The 25,524-nt window shown below is 37.4% G+C and overlaps 1 protein-coding gene across 2 annotated transcripts in view; it reads left to right on the top strand.

Moving 5' to 3' along the window:
• Nucleotides 1-25,524, top strand: part of KAT6A (lysine acetyltransferase 6A) — a 111,627-nt gene that overhangs the window by 71,363 nt on the left and 14,740 nt on the right. For both annotated transcript variants that reach the window (XM_032618506.1, XM_032618505.1), the window contains exons 9-12: nucleotides 9,882-9,997; nucleotides 20,789-20,930; nucleotides 22,432-22,593; nucleotides 23,607-23,700. In XM_032618506.1, the coding sequence (XP_032474397.1) occupies nucleotides 9,882-9,997; nucleotides 20,789-20,930; nucleotides 22,432-22,593; nucleotides 23,607-23,700 (514 nt within the window). The remainder of the gene's footprint in view (nucleotides 1-9,881; nucleotides 9,998-20,788; nucleotides 20,931-22,431; nucleotides 22,594-23,606; nucleotides 23,701-25,524) is intronic.

The following is a 25,524-nucleotide window of genomic DNA, read 5'->3' as shown; positions in this document are numbered from 1 at the left end:
TTCCTGAATGTAAATATTTATTTCTAGAATGTAAGTGCCTTGAGAACAGGCACTTTCTTTTTGGTCACTGCTTTATACCAAGTACCTGGAATATAGTAAAGGCTCAGTAAATATTTGTTTAATGAATGGATGTTTAAATGAAATTTTCTGCTGGGAGAAATGGGCCAGGAGTTGGAATAATAGGAATGTGAAGAGAAAGATGACTAGAGAGAGTTAAAAGGGGTGCTGAGCCTTGCTGAGACCCAGTGGAGACAATATAAATTTGTATTGACAATAATCTGGCTAATTGTGTGTTTCTTCCAGCATTTTATTAAACTTGTGATTGTCCATGTACGTATCTGGCACCAAAGAAATAACTAGATATTTGAATTCTAATCTGTGCTTATTTTCATTGGCAGTGCACTGAAATTCTGATGATGGTGGTATTTCTGCATGAGGTTCATTCATTTGGAATTCATGTGCCCGGCATGGAACTAGAGCTATAGGCTGAACAAAAAGTCATAGCTTCTGCCTTCATGAAACTTTGCCTCATGAGTGAGACAGATAGTAAACAATCATACAAATGAATCTGTTATTACAAACTGATAAGTAACAGGAAGGAAATAAGAATGCAATGAGAGGTTATAGTAGACACTTCCTGGTCCAGGTGTCTGGGATTCCTCTTTTAGGGCAGTGATAATTTACACAGGGACCTAAAGGTTGAGTGGAAAAGTCAGCAAGGCACAAAACTACTAAGAAGAATGTTCCAGACATAGGGGCTGCCTGTGTAAACGTCTTGAGGCATAAAGGATCTTGGTAAATTTGAGAAACTGAAAGAAGGCCAGTATAACTAGAGTACAGTGAATAAAAGTCACAAAAGATAAAGCTGAAGAGATAAGCTGACGACATAAGTTAGGATTGGGGTTTTTATTGTAACTGTAGTGGGAAACCATTGAATGCTTTTTTTAGAAAATTCTTTTCCATTATTGTTTATTATAAGATATTGAATATAGTTCCCTATGCTATACAGTAGGTCCTTGTTGTTTATCTCTTTTGTATATAGTAGTGTGTATCTGTTATCCCGAACTCCTAATTTATCCCTCCCTGTCCCTTTCCCCTTTGGTAGCCATTAGTTTGTTTTCTATGTTTGTGAGTCTATTTCTGTTTTTTAAATAAGTTTCATTTGTATCATATTTTTTAGATTCTGCATATAAGCGATGTCATATGATATTCGTCTTTCTCTGACTTACTTCACTTAGTATGATAATCTCTAGGTCCATCCATGTTGCTACAAATGGCATTATTTCATTCTTCTTTATGGCTGAGTAGTATTCCATTGTATATATCCACCACATCTTCTTTAATCATTGAATGATTTTAGAAAGGAAATAGATCAGATTTGCATTAATTTTTTTTTTTTGTTGTCCACTCTATGAGGAATGGATTGGAATTAGGCAAGAGTCAAAGCTGGGAAACCAATTTAGAGGCGCTTTCAGTGATCCAGATGGAAGAAGATGGTGACTTAGACTAGAGAGGTGGCAGTGGAAATGGGAGAGAAGTGGATGGATTTAGAATGCATTTCAGAGACAGAGTCAGCAGAACTTGGTGGTAGATTCAGTGTGCAGTGTAAAGGAGCAGGAGGTTGTCGAGGACAGCTCCCAGGCTCTCGGACCTAATGTAACAGAGGAAGTGGGTTGAAGCCAGTGGGGAGAGTCACTATTGATTAGATTAGATGATGTTTTTAAATAATAGAAGCATTCAGAAACATAACCTACAAAGTCATTTTTGAGAGCCTAGACATTCTTTAGTAGAAACCGCTTCAACCTTTGTTCCACAAATTTTGCGGGAAGATTTTATTACAGGGTCTTATGCAGTCTTCGTAAGAGATAAATAAATGATAAAGGAGTTAACATAGGAATACATCCAAGCAAAACCCCATCATTTATTAAGTACCTGCTTTGTTCTAGAAACTATGCTAGGTGCAGGGGCTATGAATGAGACACTGTTTTTATTTTCATAGAGCTTTTGCCATTTAGTAGGAAACGTACTCACAAAAGCAAATCCAGTAGTGATGGCTCATAGTGATGATCTTGAACAATTAAATTTTGTGATACATTATCTAATTAAGTTGAGCATTATTGAAATGTTTAGCAAGTGCCACCCCCCCAAAAAAAAAGTCATCTATTAATTGGTTTTGTTTTGTTTTGTTTTGTTTTGTTTTTGTTTTAATTTCAGGAGAAGGATATAGTTTGCCTGGTACTATGTTCCATCATTACTAGCTAGTCAGCGAACACTTCATAAAAAAGAGCCACCTCTAAAAAGAAAAACAGAAGTGTAAGAAATTAGTAGTATAGGCTTTTGTTTGGAATTATATTTCAACAGTGATCTTGTGAGCTTGGAAGAAATGGTTTTTCTTAAAAGATGCATTACCAGAAAGAAGCATTTGTATTCAATTCATTACATTGAAGAGCATAACAGCCTCCTCGAAATATATAGAATGATATTTACATAGAATATCACCAAATAGCACATTATATTTCTATAGTAATTTTAGTGCTTTCTAATTTTGAAGGATTTGATTGTTTTTTTTTTGTGGTTCTAGAAAGTTAACAGCATTTTTGAAATCTGTCTGGGCCACTAAAATAATTTTCTTCTTTGCATAAAGAATTGAACAGTTAATTAGAAATGGAATAAACTAGGTTCAACAACTCTCTTCACCCTATGAGGTAAGGATTGTTATCCCTATTTAATTTAATTAAGTAATTAATTTTTTTCCTAGAAAAATGTTTATCTTAGAATTAACAAAACATGCATGTAAAAGCATTAACATTATATGCCTAATGTCGCAACTACCTAAACAGTCATTCTCAAGCCAGGATGTACTGCAAAACCACCTTAACCTGCCTAGGCTCTGTTCAAATATTCAGAAACTCCAGGGACTGAGGAGAAGGGGCCCAGGTACAGTGTTTAGGAAACACTTGCCAGATGATCTTGTAGTTGGGAACTGCTTTAAGATATATGAGCCTGTTAGCTACAACTAGAATAGGAAAGTCAAGATGCAAAGGCGGTTCTATAACTTTAAGCAGTTAGTTCTCATCCACATTAACTGTCTGAGATTTTTGAAAGTGGTGACAGGTACATAGGTAACCAATGTATAGAGATTGTTTGGCGACTGTTCATCTTCGTTACGTTTTCTGGACAACTGCACACGGATACGGTATGTGACATTCCTTATTCCTTTGGCCCAGCAGCTTTGTTGAGCCTGTTGTCAACGCGCACATCTGGAGTTCCCATCTCCTTCATGGCAAATTTCTGGATTTCTTTGAGTGCCCAAAGGGCATGCTTCTTGAAACCCACTCCATTTTACACAAGGAAACCGAGACTTTTAGTTGAGTGACTTTCCTGAAGTTACGTAACTAGTAATGGTAGAGGTGGATTAGAGCTGGAGCCTGTGTGACTTCCATTTTTGTGCCCCTGATCACAGTAACATCCTGCATTACCTTGTAAAAGACGTTACAGAGGCATCAAAATCATAAAGCCTGTACTGAATGCAAGTAGGGAAAGGTAAGATAAACAGCAAACAGTGGCCCAGAGTACCAGTTGATGTAATTTGTTGCTGTATTAAATGATATGGACTGTTCCATATGTTCACAGTATATTCTAGGATTAGTAAGAGTTGGTATGATCTGAGATGGTCACAGAAGAAGCAGGATTTAGGTAAATGAAGAGGATGAGGACTTACCAGGTAGAGTAAACAACATTAACTTCAGCTTTGAGGAATACAGTGTATATATTATATTAATACAAGAGACATTGTGATTATTGGTCCATCAGGTCAACAGATATTTGAGGGCCTACTATGTGCAGGTCATACTGTGGCGATGATGTAGAAACACAATAGCTGCCTGTGAAGGTGTTATAACACGGGCAGTCCTTGCTTTGCATGGCGCTGTGCTGATGGGGACACATGAATATCAGAATTGTGTTCGTGCTTCATGTACTCTGTAGTGACTGAGATTGGATCTCAGTTTTGATATGCATAAGTTTCAGTTAACATGGTAGCATGCAAAGCAAGGACCGCCTGTAGTTTAGTCTGAGAGGTAAAACTGCATGGAACATTGTTGGGTAATGGTAAAAAATATATTGAATTACTGATATAGGGCTGGATTTTAGAGGACTTTGAAAGCTAGTAAGAGGATGTTAGTTTTAGCATGCTGGGGTTTTAAGGTATCTCCATGACTGCTTTTTTTTTTTTTGCGGTACGCGAGCCTCTCACTGTTGTGGCCTCTCCCGTTGCGGAGCACAGGCTCCGGACGTGCAGGCTCAGCGGCCATGGCTCACGGGCCCAGCCACTCCGCGGCATGTGGGATCTTTCTGGACCTGGGCACGAACCCGTGTCCCCTGCATCGGCAGGCGGACTCTCAAGCACTGCGCCACCAGGGAAGCCCCATGACTGCTTTTTTGTTGCTGGAGTGGACTCCTTGGTACTGCTGAAATTAGGGTGGGAGCAGAGGGCTGTTTTAGTGTCTGAAGGCATTTACCCATTAATTATGAGTCACATATTAAAGGCTGTTTAGATGTATTTTGAGTTCATTCATTTGATGATTTAGCAAAATTTTATTGAGTATTTATTAAGATAGTGGTTAAGAGCCTAGGTATTAGAGATAGCCTGCACGGGTTCAAATCCTGTCTCTGCTGAGTGACCTTGGTCAACCAAGTTTACTTAATAGGTTTCTTGAAAGGATTAAATGAATTGATATTTGCAAAGCGCTTAGTATGTCGTTCACATCATTTGGGGCATTGGCCTTAGGTAGGAGCCTAGACCATTCATCCATAGCCTTAAGGAAGGGCAGGGTGTATGGCCACAAGGGTAGACATACAGATGTGCCGTGGAAAGCTGTGGAAGCTCTCTTTTGATTGCTTCTTAGAAAGCAAAGGCATTGCTTGAATGTGTAGATGGGGTACAAGGTATTGGAGGCTTGAGAGACAGGAGAAAGTAATGAAATAATCTAGAAGAGTAGGACAGTGAATGGAGTGGGGAAGCATCAAGTGCGCATTGAGGTTAGTGGGTATGAATTATAAATTAAGACTAGTGAGCATGGTTCTGTGTTTTTCTCTAATAGTGTTCAGATATGAGGGTAATAACTTGGATTGTGTTGGAATATTGAATTTAACCAGAGTTGGGATTTTGGTGAATCAGGAGAAAAGCAAGGAAGTTAAGGATGTATGTAAAGATGAGGTACAGTAAAAGACCTTGGAATCTAAGCTGGATAAGAAGAAAAAGAAAGTCTAAGTCCCCATTTTCTCCCTCCCCCAGCCTGGTGACAACCACCATTCTACTTTTCTGTCTATGAATTTAACTACTCTAGGTAGATCTTACATGAGTGCAGTTGTAAAATATTTGTCCTTTTGTTGTCGGCCTTATTTTACTTAGCATAATGTCTTCAGGGTTCATCCATGTTGTAATATGTGTCAGAATTTTCTTCCTTTTTAAAGTCTAAATAGTATTCCATTGTGTGTTTGTACCACATCTTTTTTATCCCTTTATCCGTCAATGGACACTTGGTTGCTTCTGCCTTTTCGACTTATGAATAAGGCTGCTATGAACATGGTGTACAAATAATTGTTTGAGTCCTGGCTTTCAGTTCTTTTGGCTGTATTCCCAGAAGTGCAGTTGCTGGTTCATATGATAATTCTGTGTTTAATTTTTTGAGGAACTGCCATACTGTTTTTTTCCGCAGTGGCTGTACCATTTTACATTCCCAACCAGCAATGCTCAAGGGTTCCAGTTTCTCCAGATGCTCGCCACACTTGTTATTTTCTGGTGTTTTGTTTTGTTTTTTATAGTAGCAATCCTAAATGGGTGTGAGTGGTATCTCATTGTGGTTTACATTTGCATTTCCCTGATGATTAGTGATGTTGACTCTTTTCATGTACATATTGGCCATCTGTATGTATATCTCTTTAGAGTGAAAAAAAATTATAACTCATTTTATAGTAAAGATCTTAGTTACCCTAATTCAATTGTTGGCAAAACATGATCTGACTGAGTTTAGACTATATATATTCTTTACTTATCCCATTTATGTGACTATTCATATGCTTTGCTAAAGAATATTAATGTATCTGATATGGAGCATTGTCCCAAATCCTACTGAGAGGCTGTTGATTTAAGATACATATAGGTACTGGTAGTACTTCTCTACAAGAGAAAAATTCAGTATTCCAAAGTACTTCTATTCCAAGGGGTTTTGGATAAGAGACTATGGACATGTAGTAGCTTCATTTCTTTGGAAAACTATTTCCAGTTCAAAGAACTTACACACAAAACTTTTGGATTCAGAAATTAATTAGTTGAGGGCTACCCATACTTTCTATCTCACCATTGTACCCGGTTGGTTCTTTCTTTCTTGTGCTTCACTCTTGATATTCCCGTCCTGGAGTTCTTCACCTCTTAACTTCTCTGATCCTTGGCTTCTCTCCCCTCCCCCCATCTGTAAAGCAGGCATGTTGTTTCCTACTTTGATGAATGGATTGTGGGGAATAAATGAGATGCCAGTGCGAGGTGCAGAGACTGCACGTATAGGGTGCCCCACCATGCTGAGTCTCTTTACTCCTTACGGTCATGCTCTCTCCACTTCGCAGCATGTGGACTCATTCTTATGCATCTCCTTCATCGGTAGCTTTTAATCCCTAAGGGAACAGAATTATTTTTTATCATAGCTTTTATGGGAAAAATGTTCAAATACCAGAAGACATGTCCTCTCCCCCCCCAACATTTCAGATTCTCATACTGATACTAAGGGTAACAGTCCTACCCTCCACTTCCCACACCAAAATGTTCATTTCCCACAGGGAATGGAAAAGGAAGGTCCGGCAGAGGGAGGGAACAGGGCTGTATTTACATCAGTTGTAATTTTCATTCTGCTACCATATCTAAGACTTGGGGCGTCCTCTGTGTGCAAGAGTGGTCTCTATATTGGAAAATATAAATTAGTCATTTGACAGAAGTGGAGTTTTGCAGAAGAGTAACAGTCCTTTTCTCAAAATTGCTGGTAATAAAAGTTTCATTATCTAGAATAGGTATATTTAAAGTTACCTTTTGATTTAGCCCAATTACTAGTGCATTTAGTGCCCCCCTTACTTTCTTAGATTAAAAAATCCCTTCTGGCCCAGAATATATGTTATGTTTTAAAAGATTTTGGCGTATTCAAATGAGAAGGAGGGCACAGAGTGGCAGAACCTGAGTTAAAAGTTAAAAAAATGTTGTGCCCTTGATTGTATTAGATATCTGCTACTTTGAAAGCTGCATGTTTAATGAAATTTTTGACTGAAATTTAAAAATAAAATGATTTAGTAAAGATACCCTTGTAAATTCAGATTTGAACAATTTGAATTTGGCAAGGACTAGGTTAATGAGTGGTATAGATGCAGCTGTTACTTCCTCACTGCACAGAGCCTTTGTTAATTTCCAGACCTTGATAAAGGGAAACACACTGGCTCAGAGGCTTCTTTCCCAAGGGAGCTGGAGGTCGTGGAGCCCTGTGGCTGTGCGCATCTCGCACAGTGGGGGAAGGCGAGAGCTGCAAAGGCAGAGGAATTCTGCTCTGAGTCTGGTTTTACATAGACTCTCCTAGTGACGGCGATGTGCAGACAGTTGTACTGGGGCTGGGTATCCACTTTTGCGTTGGGCGTCCACCTGGAGGAGCGCTGGGCAGCGGATGGGAAAGCTCTCACACAACAGGGCGGTGCCAGAGCAGGTGCATGGTCTCACCTTTCGTGCTTCCTGCTTGATCCTTGGCTCAGGAAGTTAGATTTGGTTTCTGATATTGGTTATTATGATATTTTCTATACTACTATTCTTGTTGTTTGAGCTGTGAAGATAGGCTAAAAGATACTACTTTATGAATTAGAATACATGATTCTGGAATGTAGTTTAAAGAACAGTGTTGTTAAAAACCTTTTGCAGAGTTCTGTTTTTGGTTTTCAGAAATGAAAAAAAATCTTATTTTAACCCTGTCTTGTGTTTTTTCTTTTTGATTTTTGCCTTTGGAAGAGCCTCAGTACTCCTTGGTGTCATAACACAGTTTATCCAACTAATAGATGTTTGTCTTTTGTTTTGAGGTGTCTGAGGAAGAGGTGAGGTTTCACCTGGCTGTGTTCCAGCATGAAACCTGAGATAAGTCCCTTGGCCTTTTATAAAAGGGAATGGTTAGAAAGACCAGAGAGTTCTCAAATGAGTTGTGGTGAAAAGGCTTCTTCCTTAAATGAATTTATATGAAAAGTGAATAAAAACCTCTGAATTTTTTTTTAGTTTTGTTAGAAGGGGTGTGTGTGTGTGTGTGTGTGTGTGTATGTATGTGTGTGTGTGTGTGTGTGTCACGAGCTCCAACAAGGGACTTTAGTAATCTCTGTGCTTTTTAAAGCATAAAGTTGAAGGATAATTTTGGTTGCTCGTTTGAAGAGTTATTAATACTCGTGTTTGATTAGGCTAAATTCTAGCTCCTTTTTTAAAAAAAAAGTCATTTAATAGACTATCCATAATAAATATACATGCATATATATAATATGTTATATGCATAACACACACAGGGGCATACCTTGTTTTATTGCACTTCACTTTATTGTGCTTCATAGATAGGTTTTTACAGATTGAAGGCTGTGGCAGCGCTGAGTTGAGCAAGTGTATCAGCACCACTTTTCCAGCAGCATTTGTTCATTTTGTGCCTCTGTCACGTTTTGGTAATTTTTGCAATATTTCAGACTTTTTCATTATTATTATATTTATTCTCATGATCTGTTATGGTGACTTGCTGAAGGCTCAGATAATGGTTAGCATTTTTAGCAGTAAAGTATTTTTTAATTAAGGTATGTCCGTTGTTTTTTTTAGACATAATGCTATTGCAAACTTAATAGACTAGAGTATAGTGTAAATAGCTTTTATATGCACTGGAGACCAAAAAAATTCGTGTGACTTGTGATATTCACTTCATTGCTGTGGTCTGGAGCGGAATCCACAGTATCTCCGAGGTATGCCTATATACATGTATGCATGTATGAATCTTGCTGTAGTGGATGCAGGGCAGATCAGATTCCCCTTGAATTTAAGGTTTTAAAAACCTGATCCTTGTAGTCAATAGCAGTGGCTTATATTTGAGCTGCTGCTGTGGAAGTCCTCAACGCTTTACAAGTTATTCTTTTTTTAAGGTAGTGTAGTTCAGGTTATTGCAGGGATGGGGGTATAGAAATTATTTTAATTATATACAGAAGATAGATAAAATGGGATAAAAGTGTGTCTTTAACAGAGTATTACTTTCTTTGGTTAAACCTATGAAAAGCCACTAAGAAGGGAGTTTTAGGGGCAGTGTAAAATGAAGACTCTTACTTGTTTTGTCATATTCCTTAATATCTGTTTTCACAAACCGGAGGATGATTCCTTTCTGTACGTGCTCACATGTTGAGTAGGTGGTTGCCGTTGCTGTCACTTGGGACACTACACATGTGATCTCGGCCAGTGGGCAGCAAGCACTCCTCCCCACCCCTGACTTTATATCCCCAAGTGCTGGCAGGGTCTCTTTAACAACTAAGTGATTAAGGAGTGAGTTTAGTTGAGGATATTCACAGAATTATTAAATGTGGAAACTGCAATGTCACCAACTGCATTTGGTTCTAAGAGATTTATTAGCATTTTTATTCTTCATTTGGATGCTCTATTTAAAGGATAATACACCTTATTTCAAAACTTACTAGCTTGTTCCTGGCTTTTTAACTTTTCCTGTGGAATCCTGAGAAGGCGACACTTAGATTCAGATGGGTTTTTTTTGTTTTGTTGGTTTTGTTATCTGTCTCAGTGTATTTAATTTAACTAACTTATGTAATTAATGTATTTTCTCACTGCACAGAAAGTTGGAGTGACCGGTCCCCCTGATCCACAAGTCCGCTGTCCCTCTGTTATTGAGTTTGGGAAGTATGAAATCCACACCTGGTACTCTTCTCCATATCCTCAAGAATACTCAAGGTATGTTTCAAGAGACCATTTACTTTCTGTTCTTAGATTCATAGAACTTCAGCACTAGAAGGGATCTTGGAGACACTGTAGTGCAGTTCATGTTTTTACATTTGAAAAAACTGGTTGGTTTTAAATGTCCATAATAGCAGCATACTTTGGCAGCTACTTAATCTCAGTTGGCTTTAGATTTTCTTTGCTGTAACCTGTCCAAAAGCTGTTACTTAAGATTGGAGGGCTTCCCCGGTGGCGCAGTGGTTGAGAGTCTGCCTGCTGATGCAGGGGACACGGGTTCGTGCCCCGGTCCGGGAAGATCCCACATGCCGCAGAGCGGCAGAGCCTGCACCTCCGGAGCCTGTGCTCGGCAACGGGAGAGGGCACAACTGTGAGAGGCCCGCGTACCGCAAAAAAAAAAAAAAAAAAAAAAAAAAAGATTGGAAACCCGACACATGGTCAGAATGAAAGGGGAGCATTTTTTGTTTATGAGAAATTTGCCTTCATACTTCACACTAAGAATATTTTTAAAGGGAGATTCTTATTTTTAACTATAAATAAAGTTTCACTGAGTAGCCTTTTATTTAAATTTTTATAATTTAACGAACTTAGTAAATAATTTGTTTTCCCAGGAGTAATTGGACAAATATTACATATAAATGGCTTGGGTTTCTAGATATAAAAACTGGTCAGTCACCAGCTTTTTGGGGTAAGGCAGCATGCCAGATTTGTTTCATGACTCAACTCTGACATTTATAAGCTACGTAACCTTAGGAGTTACCCAGCTACTTGTTACCTTAGTTTCCTCATCCGTAAAATAGAGATAACAGTAGTTCTTCATGAGGTTTATTGTCAACATGAAATAAGTTGAAATATGTAAATCACTTCAAAATGGTGAGTGCCCAGTAACGTCAGTTATTATTACTTTTTTCTTTTAGGGTTGAAATTGAAAGAGTTAAAGTAAGATTTGGTCAAAAAATTAAATACTGGCCTACCATTTGAAGTACAGCAGTCATATTAATTCTTTCTTTAATCCATAAGCTACATATGCCTCAGTTTCCCATTTAGCAGAGTGTTATGAGAAATAATAAATTACGGTGCTCTGTGGGTTAAACACGTATTCAGAGTACTTATTATATAACTTCTTACCTATCTAGTAACATGGTTTGTCTAAAATGTTAGCCAAAATAATTATACTGACAGTGATTTATTTAGTGCTTTATAGTATACACGGTGCTTTAATAGGGGTTATTTCTAAGAAGCTGGGAATAGGCCAGTATAATTTGTTAAAAAACTAGAACTCAGTATTTTTTTAAACTTTCCATGTAACTTAATAACTTGCTTGTCTGGTTTCCAAGTCTAACAGAAATAGAAAAATAAGAATGAGAATGTTCTTACAGACCTAGATCTCAGTGACCAAAAGAAAAAGAGAGAGAGAGAGAGAGAGAGAGAGAGAGAAAGCAAAACTCTAGGAAACTAACATAAAGCCTATGAAACACAGCAAACTGAGACCCATTTATTGTAGAGTCAGTTAGCCCCAAACTCTGTGGTAGATCTTTAAGGCAGCATTCTGTTTATTTCATGGAAGAACAACAATCTGAGTTTGTTAAAAAGATTAAATTATATTTATATATTATTTTATGTATATATGTTAAAAGAGGGAAGGAAATTCCTCAACTACCTACAGAACACAGGTATTCAGTGCAATTTCCTCCTCAGGAGTTCTGGGTAGCCAGGATATTGTATGATCAAGAACAGCGAAGTTGAGGAATTAATTCCTTCATTAAAATAAATTATTTTTTTTAAATAAATTATTTTAATAAATAAATTATTATTTAAAGTAATAGGTTTTTTTTTTTTTTTGTTTGTTTGTTTTTTTTGTGGTATGTGGGCCTCTCACTGTTGTGGCCTCTCCCGTTGCGGAGCACAGGCTCCAGACGCGCAGGCTCAACGGCCACGGCTCATGGGCCCAGCTGCTCCGCGGCATGTGGGATCTTCCTGGACCGGGGCACGAACCCGTGTCTCCTGCTTCGGCAGGCGGACTCTCAACCACTGCGCCACCAGGAAAGCCCAGTTAATAGTAATTTAAAATAAATTATTGCCGTTTTTAAGTGAGCTGTCCAAATCACAAGAGTGCTTCACTTAGAAAAGAAAGTTGTCCAACACATGTGTCACCTGTTCCAGGGATTGTAGTGCAGAGATTAGAACCACAGGCACCGTCTCTCTTCCCCTCAGGGGGAGGAGAGGAGCTCCATTTACTAAGGAATGGAGATAGAAGATGAGAATGGACCCAACCATGAGGCTGTTGACTTTAAGATATTAAGCCTCATCAAAAATGTGCTTTTTGTTCTGATGAGGTTGTCACTAGAACGTGATTTCTTAACCAGCTTTGAGGGAATTAGTTATCAGTGGAAGAATGAACAAACATTGCCAGCAGAAAAATAAATAACCAAAAAAGTATAATAGGAATTGTAATAGAAAGCAGCAATAGGGTAAGAACTGTAAAATTCATCAACTTTCTTAAGTAGAATTTTAGACATTTTCTATTCATTTTCTTATCCACCATTGTGGAGGGTTCCCTGAATTTTGCATCAGAAAATATTCTGTAATTTAATAAGCTCTTTAGTATCGATAATTGTGATCTTTTTCTATCTATTCATAATTTTAAGTACATTGTTAGGAAACCACATAATCTATTTAAAATGAGTTTAGGTTTGTTTCACTTCTGAGTTCTTTTAAACTTGAGTTGGCTAAAATGTTTAGAGATCTTATGTTTTCCAAATAATAAACCTGTATTTTTACTTTGTTAATGACTATTATTCTCTGCTAAATTACTTCAAATTATTTTCTTGTTGTTAAAGGTTTTAAACACTTTTTAAAAAATTCCAAATCCTAAAGCATGCAAAATAGGACAATTGGAGCAAAACCAAAAACGATCACAGGAGGAAAAATCTTTTGGGAAGTGGGATTATGCATTGTCTCCCATAATATTCAGATATTTGTGTGTGTAGTGTATGTTAAGTAATATTGCATCCATGACTTAAAAAAAAAAAAACAAAGCAAAATGAAACAACAACGATGAAGCAATAGTGCTGCTTCATTTGGAGCAGTATGATTAAGTCTCAGATGTTGAAAAATAGAAACCAGAGTTTTAACCCTAGGTTTCTCCAACAGGGCCATGTTATGCACACACATGGAAGACAGGTCCATAGAGGGCCCTGCTCTGCCTTTAAAAACATGACATTGATGGGCTAGAGGCAAGAGGAACTGTGATCATGGGATAGCCTCTACTCCTGAGCTGCTTAGAGCCTAGCTTCTTAATGACCTCTTTGCTGCAAGATCATATTAAGATCCTAAGAAGGCAGATTCCCACATTATTGAGTAGCTTAGGAAGCTTGCTCTACCTTTTGATCCTGTTCCTGACTTGATTTGATGCGTAGATTATGTACAGCCCCAGTTACTAAAGAACAGCATCCTTGAAGTCCTTGAATGCCCATTAAATGATGACATAAAATGGATGAAAGGAGAATAAAAATATTCATAGTATTAATTATAAATAATAGCAGCTATAGTTACCATTCACTGAGCTTGCTACTGGACTAAACATCTCTGGAATAATTCTGTGAGGTGGATATTGCTTTCTTTGTTTTACAGCCTAGGGCCCCCAGCAAACATATTCAAGACCATACAGTTTATAAGTGGCAGAACCAGGATTTAATCCCACTTTTCTCTTACCATATAGCCATAACCTTTAACCTCTCTGCTTCACTACTCCATATAGCATTGATATCTAGATTGATCTTAGATGGCTTGTACCATAGTCTTTGACTCAAGTAGTATTTGATATAATTTTTATTGTATTAAAATTTTACTACAAGTTGACCTGTTATAAAAGTCACACAAACTGCTACTATCTTGGGCAATGTTCAAAAGCCAAGAAGGTATTGTAGGAACTTCTAGGAAGAATATTTGCATCATCCTAGAAGTAAGGGAAACAATAAGCTGCAGCCCAGTCCTGACTTCATAGACTGTGGTGTCCATATACTGGGTGACTTTAAAATTGAATGTCAAGTAGGGGGGCTATACCCCATGATGCAGCTAATCACAGTGACCATACACCAACTTGATAGTCAAGGCCGAGGTGCTCTTAGGAAGAAGATGACAGAAAGGAGCACCCAGCAGTATTCTTTAGGGCAGGGAGTATTCATAATCTCAATAACTGCATTTCATTTCATGTGATCTCATGTTTTTCCTATATGATAATATCTTTTCAATGAGAGAACTGCAGCCATTTGTACTATTACAAGAAGAAATATTTTGTTTTTTCCTTGAGTTTTATTGGATGATTCCCTTTAGACTAACAGTGTCATCCCAGTAGGCTTGGTTTTAATGAAGTAAGAGGCTTTTAAAATACAAAGGATCATAAGAGAGTATGACAAACAACTGTACGCCAGTCAAATGGACAACCTAGAAAAAATGGAAAAATTCCTAGAAATTTAGAATCTCCCAAGGCTGAAGCAGGAAGAAATAGAAGATATGAACAGACCAATTCCCAGTAATGAAATTGAATCAGTAATAAAACAACTCCCAATAAACAAAACCCTAAGACCAGATGGCTTCATAGATGAATTCTACCAAACATTTAGTGAAGAGTTAACACCTGTCCGTCTCAAACGATTCCAAAAAACTGCAGAGGAAAGAATGCTTCTGAACTCATTCTATGAGGCCAGCATCACCCTGATACCAAAACCAGATAAAAATAACCACAAGAAAAGAAAATTACAGGCCAATATCACTGATGAACATAGATACAAAAATCCTCAACAAAATACTAGCAAACCAAATACAACAATACATTAAAATGATCATAAACAATTGTAAGCAGTAATCAAGTGAGATTTATCCCAGGGATTCAGAGATTTTTCAGTATCTGCAAATCAGTCGGTGTGATATATACCACATTAGCAAATTGAAGAAGAAAAACGATATAATCATCTCAGTAGATGCATAAAAAGCTTTTGACAAAATTCAACATCCATTTATGATAAAAACTCTCCAGAAAGTGGGCATAGAAGGAACATACCTCAACATAATAAAGGCCATATATGATAAGCCCACAGCTAATTTCATACTCAGTTATGGAAAGCCAAAAGCATTTCCTCTCAGATCAGGAACAAGACAGGGGTGCCCACTCACCACTTTTATTCAACATAGTGTTGGAAGTCCAAGCTGCAGCAGTACAAGCAAAAGAAATAAAAGGAATCTCGATTGGAAAGAAGAATTAAAACTGTCACTGTTTGCAGATAACATGATACTATACATAGAAAATCCTAAAGATGCCACAAAAAACTTCTAGAGCTCATCAATGAATTTGGTAAAGTTGCAGGATACAAAATTTGTTGTGTTTCTGTACACTAACAGTGAACTATCAGAAAGAGAAATTAAGGAAACAATCCCATTTACCGTCGCATCAAAAAGAATAAAATACCTAGTAATAAACCTACCTAAGGAGGTAAAAGACATGTACTCAGAAAACTATTAAGACATTGATGAAAGAAACTGACGATGACACAAACAAATGGAAAGATAAATACTGTGTTCATGGATTAGAAGAATTATTATTGTTAAAAATGACCATATTGGGCTTCCCTGGTGGCGCAGTGGTTGAGAGTCCGCCTGCCGATGCAGGGGACACGGGTTCGTGCCCCGGACTGGGAGGATCCCACATGCCGCGGAGCGGCTGGGCCCGTGAGCCATGGCCGCTGAGCCTGCGCGTCCGGAGCCTGTCCTGCGCAACGGGAGAGGCCACAGCAGTGAGAGGCCCGTGTAACGCATAAAAAAAAAAAAAAAAAATGACCATATTATGCAAGGCAATCTACCGATTCAGTGCAGTCCCTATCAAATTACTAATGGCATTTTTCATAGAACTGGAACAAAAATTTTAAACTTTGTGTAGAAACACAAAAGATCCTGAATAGCTGAAACAATCTTGAGAAAGTAAAACAGAGCTGGAGGCATCATGCTCCCTGACTTCAGACTATACTACAAAGCCACAGTAATCAAAACAGTATGGTACTGGCACAGAAACAGACACACAGATCAGTGGAACAGGATAGAAAGCCCAGGAATAAGTCCACACACTTATGGTCAATTAATCTGTGACAAAGAAAGCAAGAATGTACAATGGGGAAAAGATAGTCTCTTCAGTAAATGATGGTGGGATGACTGGACAGCTACATGCAACAGAATGAAATTAGACAATTTTCTTAAACCAGGTACAAAAGTAAACTCAAAATGGTTTAAAGACCTAAAGATAAGACCTGTAACCATAAAACTTCTAGAAGAAAATATAGGTGGAACACTCTTTGACATAAATCGCAGCAGTTTTTTGGGGGGATCTGTCTCCTAAAGCAAAGGAAGCAAAAGCAAAAATAAACAAATGGAACCTAATTAAACTTAAAAGCTTTTGCCCAGCAAAGGAAACCACTGACAAAATGAAAAGACAACCTACTACTGAATGGGAGAAAATACTTGCAAATGATATGACCAATAAGAGGTTAATATCCAAAATATATAAACAGCTCATACAACTCAACATCAAACAAACAAAAAAAAACCCCCAAAACCAGCTGATTAAAAAATGGGCAGAAGACCTGAATAGATATTTTTCCAAAGAAGACATGCAGATGGCCAACAGGCATGTGAAAAGATGCTCAACATTGTTGATCATTAGAGAGATGCAAATTAAAACCACAATGAGATATTACCTCACGCCTGTCAGAATGGCTGTCATCAAAAAAAATCTACAAATAACATGTTGGCGAGGATGTGGAGAATAGAGAACCATTGTACACTTGGTGGGAATTTAAATTGATGCAGTTACTGTGCAGAACAGTATGGAGGTTCCTCAAAAAACTAAAAATAGAACTACCATATGATCCAACAATTCCACTTCTGGGTATATGTCCAAAGAAAACAAAAACATTAAAGCGAAAAGATATATGCACCTCAATGTACATAGCAGCATTGTTTACAATAGCGAAGACATAGAAGCAACCTAAGTGTCCATCAACAAATGAATGGATAAAGAAGATATTATGTATATATAACATCTTCTTTATCTGTGTATGTGGTGTGTATCTGTATATATGTACATATGACAAAGGAATACCACTCAGCCATAAAAAGGAACGAAATAATGCCATTTGCGGCAACATGGATGGACTTGGAGGGTATTATGGTTAGTAAATAAGTCAGACAAAGAAAAATACTATATGATATCACTTATGTGTGGAATCTAAAAAATAAACTAGTGGATGTAACAAAAAAGAAATAGACACACAGACACAGGGAACAAACTAGTGGTTACCAGTGGGGAGAGGGAAGGGGGAGGGGCAAGGTAGTGGTGCAGATGAAGAGGTGCAAACTACTATGTATAAAATAAATAAGCTAAAATGGCATATTTTACAGCACAGGGAACATAGCAAATATTTTAATAATAACTATAAATGGAGTATAACTCAAAAATTGTGAATCACTATGTTGTACACCTGGGACTTATTGTTCATCAGCCATACTTCAATAAAAAAAAAAAAGAAAAATAAATAGGAGGCTTTAAAAATGTTTTCAGCAGGAACTGATTTAGAATAAACTAGATCATATTATGCTTGCTTCTGTTTTATTAGTTTTCACATAATAAGACCCAGTGAAGTTTTTAAAAAAATAATCAATAAAATGCCATACATCTTGCTATTCCAAGTAAACAGCTTGAAGTTGGCGTTTGTCATTATTGTAACCTGGAAAAGTCACTGGTTCTTTCTCTCTTCCCTTCTCCTCCCTCCTCTCCCCCCTTCCCTTCCCCCTCCTCCTCTCTTCTCTTCCTTCCCTCCCTCCATCTCTCTGTCTCTTTCTTTCTTATTTCAAAAAGCTCAGAATTTTGTTTAGGTTTTTTAGATTCACATTTGTAGGAAATATTTATTTATAATATTTAGCTGTCACATTGAACCTATACTCAAGGATTCTTCTCTGTCTTCATGTTGTAACAAGTTAAAATTGGTCGTTGAGAATTTATTTATTTATTTTATTAAAGTATAGTTGGTTTACAATATTGTATTAGTTTCAGGTGTACAGCAAAGTGATTCTGTTATATATATTTATATATATTATAAATAATTTGATATATATTATTTTCCATTATATCAATAGATTATTACAAGATAATGAATATAGTTCCCTGTGCTACACAGATTCTTGTTGCTTATCTATTTTATGCATAGTTTATATCTGTTAATCCCATACTCCTAATTTATCCCTTCCGCCCTCCCTTTCCCCTTCGGTAACCATAAGTTTGTTTTCTGTGTTTGTGAATCTGTTTCTGTTTTGTATGTAGATTCATTTGTATTTGTTTTTGGACTCCACATATAAGTGATACCATAAAGTGTTTGTCTTTCCCTGTCTGACTTCACTTAGTATGATATTCTCTAGGTCCATGTATGTTGCTGCAGATGACAGTAGTTCGTTCTTCTTCATGGCTGAGTAATATTCCATTTATGTATATGGGTGTATATGTATCACATCTTCTGTTGATGTGTGCTTGGGTTGCTTGCATGTCTGGGCTATTGTAAATAGTGCTGCTATGAACATTGAGGTTCATGTATCTTTTCAAAGAGTTTTTCTCTTTTCTAGATATAGCCCATTGAGAATTTAGAACAGGTAAAGAATAGGTAAGTAGTAGAGTAGTTGCAGGGAGGAGGATGCCATTAAGTACATTTATAGGGAGAACCTCATTCTTCCACCTTCCTTTGAAGAAGAAATCGTTCAAAATCCAAGATATTCAGGAAGACAGGCTGGCAGTTGTGGGTCATCTTTGAGACTCAATTAATACCATTAGTGCCCACATTAGATGATGAAGTATACAACTGGGGCCATTTCATTTTGAGTTTTTTTTAGTTCTGGTGGTAAAGAAGGAAAAAGCTATTTATCCTGCTGTTGTTCCTTCTCTGAGTAGCTTGAGGCAACGTGCGAAGGAAATAAGCAGAGTGGCCTAGGAAGCCTTCCTTTCCTGTGCTCTGGGCGCCTGCTGCTTATATTTGTAATGTCAGTCATTATTTGTTTCACTCAGTACTTTATTTTGGAATGGCTTATTTTTGTACTAATGATATAATTTCGGGTTGTTTTGAGTTTGACTAATATTAGACATTATTTTTGTGTTACATATTGTAGACATTTAGAAATATTATATACCACAGCAGTTCCATGGAAACTTTTAGTGTGCTGAATGGCAGTTTTAAAAATAAGATGTGGGATTGTAGAGAAGGAATTAATACACATTGTGAATCCCCAAGGGAGAAGAAAAAATTAATCACATGCCTTTTCCCACTTTACTTGAGCATGAAACACTTAAATGTATACAGAACTAGTGTTCCATAATACACCTGGGAAAGGCTTTAGTTGAATGTTAGATGTTTTCAGATAAATATGCTTCAAAAGCTGCTTCTAAAGTAGAACTTGAAAAAATAGTTATGGTCTTCACACGTTAACAAAGTAAACATTTTTGTACATTGATCTACTTTTTCTTTAATTCCAGATTAATCTTTTTAAAGCATAGCTATCTAAACTGATGGCAACTAAATTAATGAGGTTTTTAAAAATTTTCCTTCAGCCTCAGTACTTATTTATATGAGGGAAGATACCGTATTTTATTTGGATTATATTTTTTGTCATATCATCCAGTATTTTCACATATGCAGTTTTCATTGTAGGATCAGATCTTAGCTTACCAAGGCGTGCTTGCCAGTTTTGGACACAGTTCAGGATGCAGGGAAGCTTCTGTGCTGAGGATACATGGGGTGTATATTTTATAATAGAGAGCCATTGGGGGTCTTCTCAATTCAGACTAAAATACATATAAAAGCCACTGGGTTTTAGTTTAGGTTATGTTCCTTCTGTTACTTTATGAACTGATCTCATCACTTTGTTGCCTAGCTCCTCATAAAAGGGACATTATAAGGAAGAAATCCTGTTAAACTACGGCTAAAATAGCAAGACTGTTGAATAAATATAAATGATATGACTATAACAGAATATGAGAATGAATAAATTGAAATTTTATTTCACCTTGAAAAATAGACTTTTGAGTTGCAGGATTTAATGTGATATTTAACTAGAGAGGAAGCTAGAATTTCAGGGGTGGAAGGAAGGAGGTAGTGTAGTATGTCCTAACTTGAAAAAAACATACTATAATTTTATACTTAAAAAGATATACAGAATCTGCTTTTATAATACCTACTATATGTCCATCCTACTCAGCACTCTGTACCTAGTGTACCTAGCACAGGGCCTGATAGTATTCAATAAATGTTCATTTTCTGAAATTAATGACTGAATGATCAAATAAAGGAAGAAAGAATATATAGCGTAACAAAATCTTCACTTATTGGTGTGTTCTCAAGGTAGACTTTACTTTTTACTTACTGGAGATTATCAAGGAGTAGAGAAGGTGAGATTTTCATATCTGTCCCGTGGGTAACTTAAAAAGACTGCAAAGTATTAGTCTGATAGGAAGAGCACTGAATTGGGTGAATTGATTCTCACCCCTGCCTTCTTGCCGTTAATTAGTTGGATCCTGTTATTCAACTTAGTTCTGTCTTTAGTTTTTGTTTTTCCTTCTTTTCATTTGGTTAATGGGGATAATGATACATTCTTTACCTTTTTACCTGGGTAGTAATGAGAATCAAAAAAGAATAGTGATGAAAGTTTAAAGTCTTATAAAATATAAAGCCCTCTTATTTGTGTAATTATTTTTTACAGGCTGCCTAAGTTGTATCTCTGTGAATTCTGTCTAAAATATATGAAAAGTAGAACTATTCTACAGCAGCACATGAAGAAATGTGGTTGGTTCCATCCTCCTGCTAATGAGATTTATAGAAAGAATAACATTTCTGTCTTTGAGGTAAAGTAGAAGATGTTTAGTAGTTGTCTTCCTACCCATTTCAAATACAGTGCCACCTGTACTTTAATTGCACGACTTGATTTTTTTTTGGAAATGTTATTTTACTGTTGTTCATTCACTGTTGAGTCAGTAATTCAGCTGTATGAGGGAGAAGCAGAATTAGGCCAATCTAAGTGGTACCCAGTTCACAAGCTTGATCTCTGAATAAACTATTCTGTATTTCATTGAATCAAAACATCAGTTGTACTATATCTTATTTTATGTACCACTGAGAAGGTAAAGGCACTGCTAATTATGATCAAACTCCATTTGATTATTAAATGCCAACGGATTTTACTTATGTTTAGATGTGATAAGATTGTGTCTTAGAATCTATGAAATATGACACTTAAATGAAAAAATTTCTACTGCTCTATTTAAAGGAATATTGTGTAGAGGTATGTGTAATCCTGTATATTGAATAAATCTTAATATATTTCCTTAATATATATATAATATAATATGGTTGTATGACTTACGCTACATCTGTGATTCTGTGTTGTTAGTAGTGGTTTTTAATTTCTTGATCTCAGTTCTGTGGTTTAATTGCCAAGTATTAATTGAGTACCTGCCATGTGCTCAGTTCTGTTAATTACTATGATGATAGAATTTCAAATTGTCAGGAACTATTCCATCCCTCACTTCCTTCATCTTCCCAAAGCCTTTATTTTAGGTGAGGAATAGAGGAGCTCTTGACCTCGTGGGGAGGGAAAGGGTGTGGTGTACAATAAATTACTTAAATTGCTAAAGAAATTGCAGTCTTGAAATGTCAATGTCTTTGGGTCTGATGTAGACAATTGTTGGCATTTCCATAAAAGAGCTGGCTCCAGCAGTGCCAAGAATTACAGGGGTATTGGGAGCATGTAGCCTAGTCCTCCTGATCTTTGCCAACCGGAGTCCAAGAAATAACCTCACTTGCCAGGTTGCTGCCTAGGGAACCTGCTTGGTGCTTCTGACAATAGATAATAATCCCTTGAGTAGCTTTATTTGGGGGAAATCTCATCATGGCAGTCAGATTATATTGCTTTTAGCTGCTGGCACAGATTAAACTATAGTTTTACCTTGCTTTACTTATATGTATTTTAGAAGAGGTTGCATTTAGATCTTTTGTTGAATTAAATACTTTAAAAAATACATCAGATCAGCTTGCCATCTGAAGGATTCCTGTAGTCAATCTTGTTATAAAAGCAAAAAGTGCTGTTTTTAAAACTGGCCATCACCTCCTTGTCTAGACTTTTCATGCTTTGTTGAAGTGCAGTGTTTTATATATTTAGTTGTTTTAAAATAGCAGGCACTGTACTCTGCCGTTTCAAGGGACCGCTTCCAGGTCCATTTTGTTCTGATAGCTGCCAGCTCCTCTTCGGCTGGACTGTGGGTACTCACAGGTGCTTGTTTCTGATGTGTGTTATTCTAGAACTAAAGAGACACCCTGCTGACCATTTTGTCTATTTTTTTCCTCTAGGTTGATGGGAATGTGAGTACCATTTATTGTCAGAACCTGTGTCTCTTGGCAAAATTGTTTCTTGACCACAAAACACTCTATTATGATGTGGAGCCATTTCTTTTTTATGTACTAACCCAGAATGATGTCAAGGGCTGCCACCTTGTTGGCTATTTTTCTAAAGTAAGTATATCAGCTTAAATTTTTTTTGAATTCATATGGAAATCTGAAACAATCTTTGCTGGTTCTCACTAGGAGACACTACAGGATGCAGCACCTCTGGGTGCCATCTAGCTTTCTGGAAAGGGAAACAGAAGGAACATTGAGAAACTTACCTGTTACCAGCAGGTGCCTAGTAATGTTCGACAGACTGTACTCTGCTGGGAACATAAACTGCTGCTTACCCAGAGGGAAAGCTTTACTATGATTTCTACTCCCATGGTGATGATAGATAGAACTCATGAAATAAACAGAGTCATTACCTCTCTGAGTTCTTTCTCATTTTAAATCTCTTCCTAATTTGCATTTTAGGCATAGAAGTAAGAATTTTTAGGAAGCCACTTTTATTAAAGGGTATTTTCTCTCCTTCAATTTTTCATTCTCTTGGGGAGAAAAAATAGTTTCTTTTGTAGTCAAACAATGTAAAAGATGTACTTTCATTTAAGCAAGCCCATGGTAAAATCTAAGTGTATAAAGATAGTTAAGTGAAAAGTCCTAGTTCTGTTATTAGGCTATTTCAGTAGTTAAATATAATTTTAAATATATTGCTTGATTTATAAAAGTGTATTTATTCCCACCCTATGTAGCACCAAAAAGGGAAATAAAGGAAACTTTGGTGATGAATCGTCCCACTTCTAGGGTGCCACACTGACACCATTTGTAGCTTTGCAGATCCGTTGGGACTCGGATTCCTCTGCTCACCTCAGGCATTGACATACTGTTTTTGAGTTGCACATGGTGTTGGCTGGCGTCATTTCAATTTATATTTTTATTCTCCTGGTATGGTTGCTTTGTGGGTAATGGCAGTGACTTAACCGTGTCCTTTCTCCTCCCAGAGGGGTGTTTTTTTCTTGATGTGCATTGCTATTCCCAAAGGACCAGGGCTGTGGTTTTGACTATTAGTATTTGTTTCTTAAAAATTAACATCAGTGTTTAGTCTTACCAGCCAAAAACTTAGCTTTTGTTTTCTCCACCAGGAAAAGCACTGCCAACAGAAGTACAACGTTTCCTGTATAATGATTCTTCCCCAGTACCAACGCAAGGGCTATGGCAGGTTTCTCATCGATTTCAGTAAGGATTATAGTAACATAATTGCTCATTGTCTCTTCCTGTGGAGTGTGTGTGTGTGTGTGTATTTTTAAAGATTTGCAGATGATTTATTGGTTGCTTGTATCTTTTGTCATACTGCTGAGTGGAACTTTTTTTTATTCTTTAAAATTAAGGGTACTTTAATTAATTAATTTATTTTTGGCTGTGTTGGGTCTTCGTTTCTGTGCAAGGGCTTTCCCTAGTTGTGGCAAGTGGGAGTCACTCTTCATCGCGGTGCGCGGGCCTCTCACTGTCGTGGCCTCTCTTGTTGTGGAGCACAGGCTCCAGACGCGCAGGCTCAGTAGTTGTGGCTCACGGGCCTAGTTGCTCCGCGGCATGTGGAATCTCCCCAGACCAGGGCTCGAACCCGTGTCCCCTGCATTAGCAGGCAGATTCTCAACCACTGTGCCACCAGGGAAGCCCTGCTGAGTGGAACTTTAAAGCCTAAGGCCATGAACATGTTTTTTCTTTTGGTTGCATGTGAATATTTCCAAAATAGCTAATATTGGATATGAGCTTTTGTGTGATCTATAGCAAATAGTTTTAATTTGCAGCTATTAATTTACAACAGAACTTAGTTCTGTTTTATGCAGTTAATTCTCACAACAATATTAAAAACACTGTAAAACTACTTAAATTAGTACTAATAAAGAAGTGCAGCACCTGCCCTCTTTTGATTACCCAGTTATCTGAGAAAATGTGTGTGTGCATCGTTTTTTTTAGTTACAGGCTCTATCTACCTCGTGGTTAAAAATATGCACCTTTAAAAATTTTAGGGGCTTCCGTGGTGGCGCAGTGATTGAGAGTCCGCCTGCTGATGCAGGGGACACGGGTTCGTGCCCCGGTCTGGGAAGATCCCACATGCCGCGGGGCGGCTGGGCCCGTGAGCCATGGCCGCTGGGCCTGCGCGTCTGGAGCCTGTGCTCTGCGGCGGGAGAGGCCGCAGCGGTGAGGGGCCCGCGTACCATAAAAAAAAAAAAAAAAAAAAAAAATTTTAGAAGTAAATGATACAGTAAAAAATTGGAGTTAAAATTGAAAGCTAACAGTTCTTAAAAAAGGTTATTGTGGAACTTGCAATTTGTTGTTGTTGTTTTTATAAATTTATTTATTTATTTTTGGCTGTGTTGGGTCTTCGATGCTGCACGCAGGCTTTCTCCTAGTTGCAGTGAGCGGGGGCTACTCTTTGTTGCGGTGCGCGGGCTTCTCATTGCGGTGGCTTCTCTTGTTGCGGAGCATGGGCTCTAGGCGTGTGGGCTTCAGTAGTTGTGGCTCACGGGGCTCTAGAGCGCAGGCTCAGTAGTTGTGGCACATGGGCTTAGTTGCTCTGTGGCATGTGGGATCTTCCCGGACCAGGGCTCAAACCTGTGTCCCCTGCATTGGCAGGTGGATTCTTAACCACTGCGCCACCAGGGAAGCCCTGCATTTTGTTTTATACATTGATAATCTTGCTTAGAAAGTAAATGTATGTTTGAGGTAAATTTTATACTGATTATAAAATAGTGGTATTCGAGGGCATATTTTCTCTCAGATAATTGGGCTAAAAATAATATTTAAAGGAATAATATTTAAATAAATAATAATATTTAAATAATATTTAAAGAAGTAATGGTTAAACTAAGGATTTTGATACAGGAAATTCTTCTAAATATCAGATGATTACATCACTAGTATTAATTCTCATGCAGACCAATGAAGCTTATTCTACTTGGCCTTAGACTGTGTTCCTGACTATATTTTATTGGAAATATGTGCCATTGGTTATTTTTTACATTTTCTTGGTGGTTTTTTTTCCGACTAATAGTAGAG

Source organism: Phocoena sinus, chromosome 21, assembly GCF_008692025.1.
Source record: "Phocoena sinus isolate mPhoSin1 chromosome 21, mPhoSin1.pri, whole genome shotgun sequence".
Taxonomy (NCBI): Eukaryota; Metazoa; Chordata; class Mammalia; order Artiodactyla; family Phocoenidae; genus Phocoena; species Phocoena sinus.
Note: the sequence above shows the minus strand (reverse complement) of the source record. Positions and strands in the feature narration are given on the sequence as shown.